The 15,220-nt window shown below is 37.1% G+C and overlaps 1 protein-coding gene across 1 annotated transcript in view; it reads right to left on the bottom strand.

Moving 5' to 3' along the window:
* The window catches only part of FLT1 (fms related receptor tyrosine kinase 1), a 132,420-nt gene that overhangs the window by 40,719 nt on the left and 76,481 nt on the right, over nt 1-15,220 (bottom strand). The window contains exons 15-17 of the mRNA XM_087721249.1: nt 14,590-14,721; nt 6,825-6,931; nt 3,197-3,332 (exon numbers count right to left, since the gene is read on the bottom strand). Of these exons, the coding sequence (XP_087577375.1) occupies nt 3,197-3,332; nt 6,825-6,931; nt 14,590-14,721 (375 nt within the window). The remainder of the gene's footprint in view (nt 1-3,196; nt 3,333-6,824; nt 6,932-14,589; nt 14,722-15,220) is intronic.

Below are 15,220 nucleotides of genomic sequence, written 5' to 3' on the forward strand. Positions count from 1 at the left end.
GGATCTGCACGCATATTACGAAAATACGTTACGACGTCCTAGGCCCCTGGGTGGGGCCCGACTAGTAACCAATGCCAAATCCGGCGAAACAACTGGCCGCTGTGATACAATTGTATAATTATTATTATTATTATTATTATTATTATTATTATTATTATTATTATTATTATTTTATGCAGAGCAGTTTGTAGATCAATGTTCCTTTAGTTCTTTGCTTGACCTATGAGCTCTTGCTGAGTTCAAGTTCATTCAGTATAAAGTCCCACCTTTTCATCTATTTTGATTTATACCCATTTTTTGCATTTGCTACAAATTTGTTTTGTTCATCAACGGTGAGGTGATTAGTGCCTTTCATAATTCTTGGCTGGGAAAAAAGGGAAAAATTGACACGGTGTGAAACAAACTAGTTGCCTTAAGGATTATTTTTATTTCCAAGAATGTCTCTAGGCCTGACATAGTTTCCATAAGCACTTCTAAAAAATAGTAATAATGAGTAAGTACAACTTGGTGCTTTGTTTGGCATTGGCCCCTGCCTAGAAAAAAATGACAAAGGTAAATGATTTAGGATTGAGATTCTGGAGAGCTTCAAGAAGTTGATGGAGAGCAACTTCATCATTTTACTTTCTGATAAACATTTGGATTGTTTGGTGTTGGCTATGCCACCAACCTTGTCCAACTTTGGCAACTTTCAAGACTACCAGTGTTAGTCTTCCAATTTCCACAAATATTTACTGAAAAACACTAAAATTCATATAGTCACTTTCTATTTATGAATTATGAGGGTGGGTTTTCTGCTGAAGAAAGAAAAATATGTGTGAGACTAAAAATGAGAAGCTCCACAAGAACATGTCATACCGAGACATGTTCCGATAATAGCTGTCTTTGTTGCCAAGGTCAGTATGAGGTTGGACTGACTCCCCTGCAGCTAAGATTTGGGCAAAAGATGATTTAGCAACATGTTGAACTCCGCCAATTTTTCAAAATCTGTTTTTCATTCACGATCACAACATTCTTTCTTTGTTTATGCCATTCTCTCTCCCATTTCCCATGTACACACACACACCATTTATGCTGTTCTTAGTTCTGATCTGTACCTTAATTCCTAATTACAAACCTGAATTTAAGGAACTGAATTAACTCAACCTTGACCAGTGCAAATAAATGATGGACATAAGAACCATTGTGGCTTCGTAGCAAATTTGCTTTGGTGATACTTGTATTCATTCTGGAAGACACATATCTGTTTCATTCATGCTTTATGCTTTTGAGTTAATGCACTTGAAATCTATCAGTGCACTTCCTTCAACAAATGGGGTCAATGTCAAAGGAATCAAGATTTCACAGTACAGCTTTTTTTTCCTTTTCATTCCAGGATTCCCTGATCTGGAAACTGGCATGGGGATGGGGGGAAATGTGCCTCTAATGAGTAAGGTTTTGACAGTAAAATGCATGTATAGCAATAGCAATAGCAGTTAGACTTATATACCGCTTCATAGGGCTTTCAGCCCTCTCTAAGCGGTTTACAGAGTCAGCATATTGCCCCTAACAACAATCTGGGTCCTCATTTTACCCACCTTGGAAGGATGGAAGGCTGAGTCAACCCTGAGCCGGTGAGATTTGAACAGCCGAACTGCTGAACTGCAGTCAGCCTGCAGTGCTACATTTAACCACTGCGCCACCTCGGCTCTTTTCTAATGTATCATTAGGTGAAACAAAGACTCAGACCACAATTCTACCCATGCTTTCTATTCTGTCTATTCAGCCTTGCACTGTGCTTATGCACAGTTCTAGAAGAGAATCTCAGAGCAATGCATTGTGAAAGACATATAGTGGCCGCACACATAAAAATGCTACCTTAAAGCAAATATCTATGTAGAGAATTTCTATGGCTGTCCAACTTGAACACTGGAACCCGTTAAACAAATCCCTGCACAGCCCCGAGGATATTATTCCTGTAGCAAATCTCATTTTTTGAGAATGAAATATCCTTGTTCAGTTTTTATGGCCAAATTTCAATCAGCTAGAACATTCTGTTAGTCTGTAACCTGGAAACATCTAAATTGAAATTTGTTTTGAAAGTAGAATTCCAATTTTTCAGGTCAAAACAAAATATTAACATAAGCACATAAGTACTCCCAACACACAACATTTTCAAAGTAGATAAAAATGCAAAATGTAGTATTGTAATGTAAGGATTACAAGTATGATTGATGCAGGATATCTTTGTGAAATACTGAGATCTTAAGCAGGAAAATTATATGAGTGCTGTTTTCTGCATTCCAAGCAAGAACCTATTTTAACTTCCATACCCTTCTTTAAGAAACTCGAATATTTACTGTAACTGTGGTAAATATAATTTTACTATGTGCACATTCAAGGCAGAAATCTTGTTTTTTTATAATATATATATCCTAATTCAAATGCTACATATATCTTCAAAAGAAGCAGGAAAATGCAGGATCTACTGGAATTATGATTATTTAGATTTAATGTAGCTGCCTGCTCCAGTGTATTTGCTTATGGATTGTATATGCCTACATATATAGAAGTGAAAGAAACATACCTGTGTAATCATCCCAATTAATACTTCCCTTGATAAAAAAAATTCTTATCCGGATTTTAGTTAATGAATCAAATGAAGAAAAGTACATAATGACCAGCATTTTAAAATTCTCATGCTACTCATTCAGAATAATATAGAATACCGATTTAATTATTTGTGTACTAACTGTAGCTAGAAGAATAGATAAACACTATACTAATAAAGAGAAAAAACAAATATTATAAGATATGCTAAGTATTTTATCAATGGTTAGGTAAAAAATAAGTGAAATTGGAAATAAAAGAAGACAGTTAAAGAGGAATAGAAAATATGTTAAGATAGAGGTATAAATAAGATGATCTGTTAGTATTATGATGAGAAAGATAATTATGCTTAATGTTATTATTGTATTTTTATTAGAAGGTATGTTAAGAGGAGAATGAATAGGTTAATAATGTTTGATTGTTTAATATACTACAATTTTAAGATTAGAGAATTAATATTAAAGCGAATGATGTTGTAAATGCTGAAAGCTGTTGCCCAGGGATATTTGTATCCAGATGACACACTGTTTAAGGAAAGATGGAATGTTTATATATTGAAAAATAAAAAAATTAAAAACTTTAAAAAAAAGAATAACATAGATATATTTACCCAACTTAAGCCTTTCCCGGGCAAACTCCCATTTGCTGGCCTCGTAAGGAAGCCGTTCACATTGTTCATCTAAGGGGACTTCTTCAGGATCCATTATGATTGACAAGTAGTCTGTCTTTATTTCGGCGGCAGAAGGCTAGAAAAGAATGATTAAATTCCTTCGTCACTATAGGACATAAGAGCAATTCTGACAAAGTTGTTCTGATTCTGGTCAGGAAAATGGTAGATTAATCAGCCATGATTGCAGAAGCAACTCACATTACAGATGTACACTTTCTCCGTCTAAACACAAGATTCTCAAGAATTCTTCACTTTAATTTTGTCATGTAGATTTTAATTATGGCCACATTTTGCACCACTGTCTCTTCCTTTCATATTGGATGCTTGATTTGTGTTTCTATTTTTTTCATCTTATTAAATCCATATGAAAAAAATCCTCAATAATAGCCATACGATAGAGATTTGAGCCTGTATTTTCAAGCAAGGGTATTTTGAGAAAATGACTAACCTTGACCTCTAAAAATAGATTTGGCTGACAGCCATTTACAAAACAAAATTCTGGCATATGCAACAGATAAGTTCAGCTGTCATTGTTTGTTAAAAAATGAGAAAAGAGAGAGGGGGACCAAATGTGGTTTAAAAGTTGTGCAAGGCTTAGATGTAATCTGCAAAACATTATTCAGTAACATTTTGTGCATGCATTTTTCAAATGTTCAAGAATTTACATTTCCCTCTAGACTTCTGCATTCACGATCTTGTTTCCCCATAATCATTGCTAAAAGTAGTTTAGAATCACTAGCCTGTAGGAAGGATTAAATCTGTAATCCTATACATACTTATTCCTGAAGAAGCTTTACTGAACCCGGAGAGATTTAGGCATGAGTATCTATATAGATGATCAAGCTAATTAATCTTGATTCAGAGAAAAATGGTCACATTCCAGCCTTTGCTCTTGATGGCACACTCACTTTGCAAGATACTTAAATGAACTCTTCGTATTTACAATATTTAGCCAATAATTGTTTCCTAAATTAAATTTTAGTATGTTAATTAGCATATTTTTAAAAATATAAACATGGTATGAACACAAAATGTTTATAACATGGGCAATTTTGAAATCATGCTTATTATCACTCAGTTTAAAAGATATGAAGACGGAAAATCCGAGGTCTTCTGGATCCTATATGCAATTAAGTGTGAATCCAGCAAACAAGCTGAGGTCAGGTTTCTACTGACCTCCCATATCTTAGTATGATTGAGATCCCAATGGTCAAACTAGGTATTCAGCGTGAGTCTGTTCTTCATTCTCTCTGGGATTACTATTTAAAGTGTTGGAGGTCTAATGGAAACCACATCTTTTCATTCTGGTTCTCTCCCTTGGGTTAAATCAACCTTCTGAACCATTATGAATTTAACAATATTTCAAAAGATGCATGCACAGATGGGGGTCTGCGTAATGCCTGAAGAGCATTTTGCAATCTCCAGGACTGGTGGTATATCTGCAGCCATCAGAAGTAACCAAAGGGAATCTGGACAGATCCCAAACCCAGATTATGTCATGTTTAACTTTGTCAATGAGAGATCATGCAGTAAAAGAGTATTTCTACAGTAAGTCTTGTCTTGGGAGAAGAGAGGGGGGAAAGTTCTATTTTAAAACATCCAAAGATGAATGTAAACTGCCTCCATAGGAAATCTGGGGTTGAGATAAGGCCTATCTCAGAAGGATGTGTTCTCTAAAAAGGGATCGTGGGCATCTTTAGGCTGTAATTAGAAGATATGATGATCAATGAGCCCTAAATCATGTATTTGATATGGGAACCAGCGTGAGAAAATGTAAGCAGGTTAAGAGATGAGATATAGAAAAGACAAGACCATGTGATGTATTTTAAGAGATGGTGATAAGTTATTAGAATTGTTTGGATGTGTGATAGAGGAATTTATTTCTTGGTGGTTCCCCCCCCCCTTTTTTTTCCTTTGTCTATTTTTTCCTGTTCTTTTTTGTTCTCTTTTTTATAGTTTGTGTTAGTTTTTACTTTTTAAATTATAATTTTAATAAAAAAAAATTTTTTTAAACAACAACATGTACAACCCTGTACCACGTGGGGAGGAGGGGAACTATCCAGACTCCCCACAGGATTAGTAAAGGGACAATTTATGGTAGTCATTGTGGTGAAATCATTTGAGGAAGAAACAGGAGAATGTGGTGCTTTAAGCCAATACAATGCAAAGTACACACAGATAGATGATAGATAGATGATAGATAGATAGATAGATAGATAGATAGATAGATAGATAGATAGATAGAGATAGATAGATAGATGATAGATAGATAGATAGATAGATAGATAGATAGATAGATAGATAGATAGATAGATAGATAGATAGATAGATATAGAGATAGATAGATAGATGGATGGATGGATGGATGGATAGATAGAGATAGAGGTAGATAGATAGAGATAGAGATAGAGATAGAGATAGAGATAGAGATGATATAGATATAGATATAGGTAGGTAGGTAGGTAGGTAGGTAGGTAGGTAGGTAGGTAGGTATAGAGATAGAGATAGAGATAGAGATAGAGATAAAGATAGAGATAGAGATAGAGATAGATCAGTGGTGGGTTTCAAAAATTGTTTGAACCTACTCTGTGGGTGTGGCCTCCTTTGTGGGAATGGCTTGCCGCCCATGTGACCAGATATGAAGATGCCAACGACACTTGTCAGAACCACCTTAAATTACCTCACACACAGCACTGGCATGCATAAGAATATGATGTAAGCTTGTTTTTTAAAAGGCATCTTTGGTTTGCGTTAAAACAACTTCAAGACACGCAATGTTCTGATTGCACCACAAACGCAGTAGTCATCCTTACCTTTCACAGAGGCACTGAGTTTTATAAATATGAGCATGATAGTGTAGAATAATCATATCCAATATAGATATAGATATATATATAGACACACAGATGCACCCACTCACCCAGAATTTATGATGAAAAAGGAGGAAGGGTACCGGAAAATACCAAAAATACCTAAGCTTAGGTTCCAAGTCTGAGAGAATGTAGGCTTCTCCTAAATAACTCTCTAGCAAAAGTTTTGTAAAATAAGATAAGAAGAAATGAATTTGTGTTTCAGATAAAAAGAAAGTTGTAAAAATCAATTATGATAAGTTGATTAAACCCAACTTTACTTACAAGTACATCCAGCTTTTAGTGCATACTGGCCAATGGAGCAGAGTTGTGTAGGAAACTGGGAGTTATACCTCTCCTGAGATATAAACTTCTGGCTAAAAGACACACTAAAGCAAGCATGTCCATCTTGCAAGCCACATGCAGCCCTGGCCAGCTAGTAATATGGCCCCACAAGATCATAAAAATATTTTTAAAATAAATGTATATACATTAACTCTATTATATATTTTATATGAGGCAATTTATCTCAAGGCAAGCCAAAAGGTTAGACAACCACACATTAAAGCAGGGGTCTCCAACCTTGGCAACTTTAAGACTTGTGGACTTCAACTCCCAGAACTCTTAGAAGTCCACAAGTCTTAAAGCTGCCAAGGTTGGAAACCCCTGCACTAAAGTGACCTCTAAAGTAGAAGTTTTGGATGGCTTTGTCTTTTTACCCTTTTCAGCTTTCGTATGAAGAGAGTTAACAGGAGCCAGAAGAGTGTGGCTGCCAAACAGGTGCAGGTCAATGTTATTAGCTCCAGATTTGAGTTTTCAGATGTTCCTAAAAACAAACAAGCAAACCAACAAGTTTATTGTAAATACCAACATTAGTTTCTATAAGAATAATTCCAGAGTTTAATATATATTGAAAGATAATTGAGGTACACAGGTATTTCTCTTTTAAGCGCCAGTAATTGAACCAATAAGAGTGGCAACAGATTGACTGCAACACAATTCTCTGAAATCCTGCTACCATGTTGTTATATATACCATACTGCTGTACTGCACTATATCATAGCGTTACTATATAACTATACTGTACTATATTACTGTGTTATACTGTATACCTGTGGTGTGAAACTCACGTCGTCACAGTGGAGTCATGTGACATATCAGTACTCCCCTCCCCTTTGCTAAACCAGGCATGGCATGGCCAGCGCATGACATATCCAGCCCATGAGCTGGAAGTTTGACAGCCCTGCTGTATATCACAGTATTATTGATGCAATTTGAGTATGCCAAGCTCCTATAACCATTCTGAACCAATTGTAGTTTCAAGATCTTCTTTAAGGGTATTCTCAAATTAAGATGCCAGTCTTAATTTTAAGAGGTCCAAATGAGTTAGACTGTTGACTGCCTTCCATAGCCCAATGCCAAGAAAATATGTGTTTGGTTTTAAGTTAACTGCTCTGAGGCTGTGGCAGACTGCTTCATTGGAATCTGGATGGTTGCATTAAAAGCTCCTCATCTGGCATCCTGCCTCCTTTTCCGAGATGGATAAATAAACTGACCAATTGAAGAGCAGTGTCCATGGTGTAGGGTCAAAGGGTCAAGATGGCAGCTGTGATGGTATGCTCCCAAGCTTCACCTATTTTTTTCATGGGCACCACAATTTACAGAAAGTGATGTACTTAAACTCTTACAAAGCTAATTCACAAGGCCACATCTTAATACCTGGGAAAGTTTTCACTTAATCAAAAACAAACAACCTGAAACTAGATCAGGCCATCATCAAAACAAGAAACACATGGTCACTTTTGCCTACTCAACTGAGATTGGCTTCTAGCACAGGTAGGAGAAAGAACAGCAAGAAAATCGATCGTTATAAATAGTTTTTGAATTTGATATAACACAGTTATATCAAAGTTAGTCGCCCTGAGTCCCTCGGGAATAGCGCGGCATACAAGTCAAATAAAACCTTCAAACCTTCAGTCATTTGAAGTTTTTTTTAGAAAGTAGAGCATAGGTTTTTATATATATATAATGAATCAATTTATCTGGGTCTTCATGTCTTTAAAACAATATTCCTGAAGTATTGCTTTCTCACCTGAAAAAACTGGCATATAATAAAAGTCTATATTTTTATATAGAAATAATTTATTAGTGCTAATTTCCATTCTCAGAGATGTTCTTAGAGAATTCCCAGAATCTATAGGATACTTCAGAAACTCTCATGTATTCTTGTTAGAATTGTTGTGTAAGGATTCTGCATGCAAAAGGCCATGGATAAGTCCGTGTCAGTCAGAAATTGCTGGTCTAGAAGTGAACTCTGCAAAATAGTTTACTTTCTACGTGTTGTGGAAAATAAATGTTGTGAAGACAAAAGCTAATATGGATGCTAATAACTATATATTTTTAGATGGGTCCATTTCTGTCCATATGTTTTGGGTGGTTCTTAACAGCATCTACAATTTTCAGAAATTTCAGCAAATTAAATTGTTTTAATGGTCTTAAGGCTGGATAAAGTGCAGAGGAGAAAGTTCATATAAATAAAAAAAGGGTTAATATGGACACTGCAGAATTTCTCTTTTTATTTCTGGTCACATAATGGTCTTCAACAAATCTTATTCAAGGTCTACGCATGGTACTTTTCAATTTACAGAATGACCTATCACAATTATCTCACATTCTATTTCCTCAATTTCGTATCCTGTACTTTAGGATATAAATCTTATCAATGATTATTCAAAACAGTGTGTTGTTAACCAAAAGTATGAAAAATATTTTGTATATCAATATTTTTGTCAATCCTGATAAAAACGTATTTTGAATTGATTGAAAGAATCCTCACTATTGTGACATAGGTAGCTCCAGGCTGCCATTTCTTTGTTCTGTTATATAAAAATTCCAAGTCTGCTTGTAATTTTTGCACATTCAAGAATTTCCCAGGATAGTAATAAATACAATGAATTGTTTTGAATTGTCAAGTCTATGCAACGTCTTGTGTATTCAGCTGCTCAGTGGTCCCAGACTAACTTGTTGCTTTATATATGTTAATAATCTCCATCAGTAATAGATTTATTTATTTAATGTTAAAAGAGAATTTTTATCCCATCTTTAGAGCAATAGCAATAGCACTTAGACTTATACACTGTTTTCCAGTGCTTTCCAGTCCTCTCTAAGCAGTTTACAGAGTCAGCATATAGCCGCCAACAATCTGGTCCTCATTTTATCCACCTTGGAAGGATGGAAGACTGAGTCAACCTTGAGCCTGGTGAGATTTGAACTGCCAAATTGCAGCCGGCACTCAATAGCAATAGCAGTTAGACTTATATACCTCTTCATAGGGCTTTCAGCCCTCTCTAAGCGGTTTACAGAGTCAGCATCACCAAGGCTCTTCTTCCTTCTCTTCCTATTTTCCTCACAACAACAATCTGTGAGGTGAATTAGGCTGAGAAAGAGTGACTGGTCAAAAGCCACTCAACTGGCTTTCATTCCTAAGGTAGGCCTAGAACTCACAGTCTCCTGGTTCCTAGGCTCCTAGGCCAGCACCTTGACTACTCCAGACTGGTTCTGATCCCAGCGACATATCTCAAAAGCTAAAAATCCTTAGTTAAGATGTTCTATGTGATCGTGGCCTAATCTGATTGTGCACGATGAAGCGCCACAAGAAACACCCAAATCTCATTACAAATGATTATAGAGGTGGGAAAAGAGTGGATAAAAAAAGAAGAGTGGAATCTAAATTGAAGAAAATAATAATTATTATAACATAATTCTCTTCCTACATCTCCAGTAAAATATTTATTTCACTCCTTGTGATTGTATCCAATGATATATGGAATTTCTTTAAAACCTCCTGTAACTTTGACGTTCTCTTCAAACGTCCTCTTAATTTAGGACAGAACATCTGCTGGCCAAGCACTGGAACAGGCAGATCTGGAATATGATTTTCCAGGAATGTGTCTTGCTGTTCAGTCTTCCAGTCCACTGTCATTCTTGGCAAAGAAAGAGGGAATGATTAATGTCTTCCTTGTGGGGGTTCTTGACTAGCCCAGAGGTCTATAATGCCTATTTTAAATGACTTTATGAAGGGGCAGTCACATTCTTGGTTTCCTTCAACTGTTTTGTTTCGAAGGCAGCCTCTTCATAGTATTAACCAGATTCCTACTTATAATCATTTCTAGTATCCTGTAGTTCTTATCAGAGTGTGTTGAAAAAAGAAAGACTTGAATAAATGTTTATTAAACTTAACAATAGCCTACAGCAATTCAGTCACTTGAAAATGAACAGTAAAGTTTGGTCTTGTAATGCTAGTCTATGCAGCACATTGAAAGACACAGAAGGTTATATTTAGGAAGTTCTTAGAAAGAATGAATTAAACTTTGATCGTGGATAAAAATCAACAGCCTAAGACAAAGAAGACAATACTCATATAAAAGTATTGAGATGTACATATATTGAGATGCACATAGTCAATTTTAAATTTTTATGGGAACATCTCAAATGTTGATGGACGATCTCTTTCTTTCTTTCTTTCTTTCTTTCTTTCTTTCTTATTTATTGGATAGATGTGTACGCTGCCGTTTTAAAGCAAAACTCTGTGCTCATGATATCATATTGCTGCACAGAATTTGGCTATGATATATGCAATGTGTAAACTTCAATAAAATTATTATATATGTAAAGAAATATTTAGTAGAAGATATAAATAATGTTGTTTTTATTATCTTGGCAGTAAGAATATAATGGAATCCCTATATATGGATGTTTTCTCTAACCATCATTTATTCATTAATAATCTTATTTATATTCCAGCTTCCTGATTTTGTCCTATTTCAATATTTTTCTTCTTTTCCCTCCCTTCCTTCCATCTCTCTCTCCCTCCCTCTTTCTTCTTTCTTCTTCCTTCCTTCCTCCCTCCCTCCCTCCCTCCCTTCCTTCCTTCCACCCATTTGGATCCCATTCAGTAATCAAAGTGTGCCTGAATCACTTTTTTTTTTGCAAAACAGTTTTAATATTGGCAGTTTTATTTTTGATCCCTTTTTTTAAATAGTCCCTTTCATGAAAGTGACTAATAAGTTTATAAATAATTAATAGGTGGAGCATCACTTCCATGTGTTCCAATCCTTTTCTCTAGAAATATTCCAAGATTAGGACACTTAATTGTTGAAAACACTTGCTGAGTCCTGCTCAGTCATCATCCCTTTTTGATACAAAAATAGTAGTCGGTACTATTTTTTTTAAGGAAATAAAAAGAGCAGACGGTTTCCTTCCTCTCTGAATCACAAACTGCCCCCCCTTCCACAAATCTGTCAAACATAGGGACAATTCATTGATATGATCTCATTGAAGCTGCTGGTCTTACTCCTCTTTGAAAAATATATGTACTGGCTTGGCAGTCACACAGACAGAGAATTCATTAGCTTATCGTATGCTTGTTTATATGACCTGATCAGACTCAAAACACAGAGCTACACTATAGTTAAATTACCGGAGCAATGAATGATTTCAAGAGCAGCAACACCAGGTTTGTTTGCTTGGACTAAGAAGAGATTATTGTCTATAATTGTTTTATGGTTTTATTGGGCTATTTAAAAACAGAATATAACTGGAAATAAAAGGACCCCTAGATAAGTTACAGTCTACTTCTTGCAGGAGAGTGATTTGGAGGTGAGGGGAGTTGAAATTCTTTTTTCAAATGTCAGACGCACATAGAAAAAAAAAGAATTTTCCAAAATTATATGGTTTTATTTGGATAATTAAAGTAATTAAGAGAAGGAGTGATGTGCATTAACATAAATATGAAATACAGTGTTAATACATTGCTTTCACTTATTCTTTTAGGAAATATGTAAACAGTATGGTGAGAGCCATGGTGAGAACCATGGTATAAAAATGAGATTATCCAGTAAGCTGTTTCATTTCATTCCATGTTACAGCCTACCTTACTTGATTTGTTTGAAAATATACTTAGCTAGAAAGGAAATATTAATAGACTAGCAATAGCAATAGCAGTTAGACTTATATACCGCTTCATATGGCTTTCAGCCCTCTCTAAGCGGTTTACAGAGTCAGCATATTGCCCCCAACAACAATCCGGGTCCTCATTTTACCCATCTCGGAAGGATGGAAGGCTGAGTCAACCCTGAGCCGGTGAGATTTGAACAGCCGAACTGCAGAACTGCAGTCAGCTGAAGTAGCTTGCAGTGCTGCATTTAACCACTGCGCCACTTCGGCTCTTCCCTAGACTAGATCAGGGGTCGGCAATCTTAAACACTCAAAGAGCCATTTCGACCCGTTTCCCACAGAAAAGAAAACACTGGGAGCCACAAAACCCTTCCCGTGCCTGACTATTTCCTGAGTGTCCCCAAAACCAGCATATGACTTGAATTAAAGGTTCTGTTTTCTTCTGAAACTTTTCTTTTCTTGGATTTATCCATGGTTGGCCTACTGGGGGTTGAAAAGCTCAATAAATTATGTTCTGATGGGTGTCACACATTGGCGGTTGTGACACATATTTTTAGTGACAGGGAGCCGCAGCAGAGGGATGAAAGAGCCACATGTGGCTCCAGAGCCACAGATTGCTGACCCCTGGACTAGATAGATAGATAAATAGATAGATAGATAGATAGATAGATAGATAGATAGATAGATAGATAGATAGATGGATGGATGGATGGATGGATGGATGGATGGATGGATGGATGGATGGATGGATGGATGGATGGACGTACGTACGTACGTACGTACGTATGTACGTACATACATATATAGGGAGGGGGAAAGAGAGACAGAAAGAGGTAGGTAGATAAAAATAAATAAATAAATAAATAGATAAATAGATACATAGATAAACAGATGAATAGATAAAGAGATAAATGGATAAATAGATAGTAAAGGTTTCACTGTCCAGTCGTGACTGACTCTAGGGCATGGTGCTTATCACCTTTCTTGGCTGAGAAAGCCAACATTGTCTGAAGACATTTTTCTGATCCAGTTTCCCAAACACGACTGACAAACCCTCTGACATGAACTCAAAAGATTACTTAGGAATGCTGATAGTCCTGGCAAAAAGTTTATCTCACAGGCTAACAAGTCCATCCAGCTGGAAGATGAATAGTTGTCTGCCATACCTATTCATCTCCGCCCCCTGCCTTTTATTCCCAGAGCTAGGGTGGGGGCCTCCTTAGCAACGGTGGTTCTTCCTTCCCCAGGATCAGCCCACAGCTTTCCACTGCTCTCCTCTCCTGCCTTCTGCGCATCTGCGTGTCAGGCACTGAACCCAGCTGTTCCTCTTCTTTCTTAACCATCTCCGGAACTGGAAGCTGTTGACTCTCTCTCTCTCCCCCTCTCCCTCTCCCTCCCCCCTCTCTCCCTCTCCCTTTCCCTCTCCCCCTCTCTCTCTTCCTCTCTCCGCCAGCTCCATTTCCTCTTCCTCCTTGGAAATCTCAGGTTGCCCTGATGCTTACCCTGACTCCCATGGCTCCTCCTCCTCTGATTTGGCTGCTGGAGGCACCAGCAACCGACAGGCCACAACAAACATGTTTCATAGTCATGTGGCCAAAGAGACATGGAATATTGTTACCTTTCCACCTTCCCAAAGTGGTGTGCGTGTATGTGTGTGTAGATAGATAGATGATAGATGATAGATGATAGATAGATAGTTAGATAGTTAGATAGTTAGATAGTTAGATAGTTAGATAGTTAGATAGTTAGATAGTTAGATAGTTAGATAGTTAGATAGATAGATAGATAGATAGATAGATAGATAGATAGATAGATAGATAGATAGATAGATAGATAGATGGAGATGGAGATGGAGAAGATATAGATATAAATATAGAGCTCTTAATCACTGGGTGGAAGCTGTTCCACAAGTTATGACTTTGGGCTCCAAGAATTTGGCATGATTTGGTGGATGGGATTTGGAGTATGCCCTCCCTGATAGACCCAGTGTGGTGCATAAAAAAACAAGGCCAGACAGATAGTTCCACAATTAGTCTGGTCCTGTGCCATGTAGGGTGGTAACCCAACCCTCTCAGCCTACTCAGAGGCCACAATTCTCAAACAAGAGCTTACAGACTACCAGTTTTAATGAATGAAAGAAGGAAGAAAACAGAAAATGACTCCCGGATGAATCAAATAGTTCACTCAGTTTATAGCCTGGAACAGGAAGTGAAGCAAGCAATGAGGCTAAATATACATACCCCTTCTATTCTGACTCTTGTTTGTTGGAATGCAACAAAACTTATTTTCAGGTCAATATAAACACATTCTGATTAAGTGTTTCCCGTTAGCTGTCCCGTTGACCTAGTGCATTTCCTTTGCTAAAGCTTTGTTCAACAGAATTAAAAGCAGCATGTCCCAGATAAGATGCTCCTTACCTGTTTTTATATGGAGACCAAGATCTCCCGGAGAAAGATCAGTTGGGGATTTCAGCAAAGGTCAAACAGGAAAAATCAAGCAACAAAAACCATGGCTTTAAATCTTCATTACCTTGTATTGTAACATAGGCTGAAGTTGTCACCATTCCTTTTAGATTAGTGGCTATGCACTGGTAGGATCCAGCATCACTCTCTTGCACTCTTTCAATCAAGAGGCTCTGATTTCCTGGGCCTAATACTATACCTGCAGCATTGGAAAGATTCAAAATAAGTAGCTCATAAATACGGAGCCTAACCTGTCAAAGAAAATAAGACAGTCCCGAAGTTGTGATACGCCCTGCAAAACAAAGACATTGGCAATGTTTTCTTGTGATATGGAAGTAATGGATGCCATCACAGGCAGGTACCTGAGCTAGGAAGGACAATTGGGATTAGTGGAGGTTCCTGGCTTTTCCCCCCCACAAAGGAACTACATGGATGACAGGTGTAAAGCTCTGAATCTAGAACAGGGGTCTCCAACCTCGGCAACTTTAAGCCTGGAGGATTTCAACTCCCAGAATTCCCCAGCCAGCTTCTGGAGAATTCTGGGAGTTGAAGTCCTCCGGGCTTAAAGTTGCCAAGGTTGGAGAGCCCCCCTGATCTAGAAGATGGTTTTTGAAGGAGGGTCTTCCTGACCCTCAATCTTTTGTGTGTGAGGATTATGACATCATGCCTGCCAACAATACTTCTATCCATTGAATATA

The sequence above is a fragment of the Thamnophis sirtalis genome, unplaced genomic scaffold (genome assembly GCF_051295495.1).
Source record: "Thamnophis sirtalis isolate CommonGarterSnake01/CBP01778 unplaced genomic scaffold, rThaSir2_p1.2 scaffold_8, whole genome shotgun sequence".
NCBI lineage: Eukaryota > Metazoa > Chordata > Lepidosauria > Squamata > Natricidae > Thamnophis > Thamnophis sirtalis.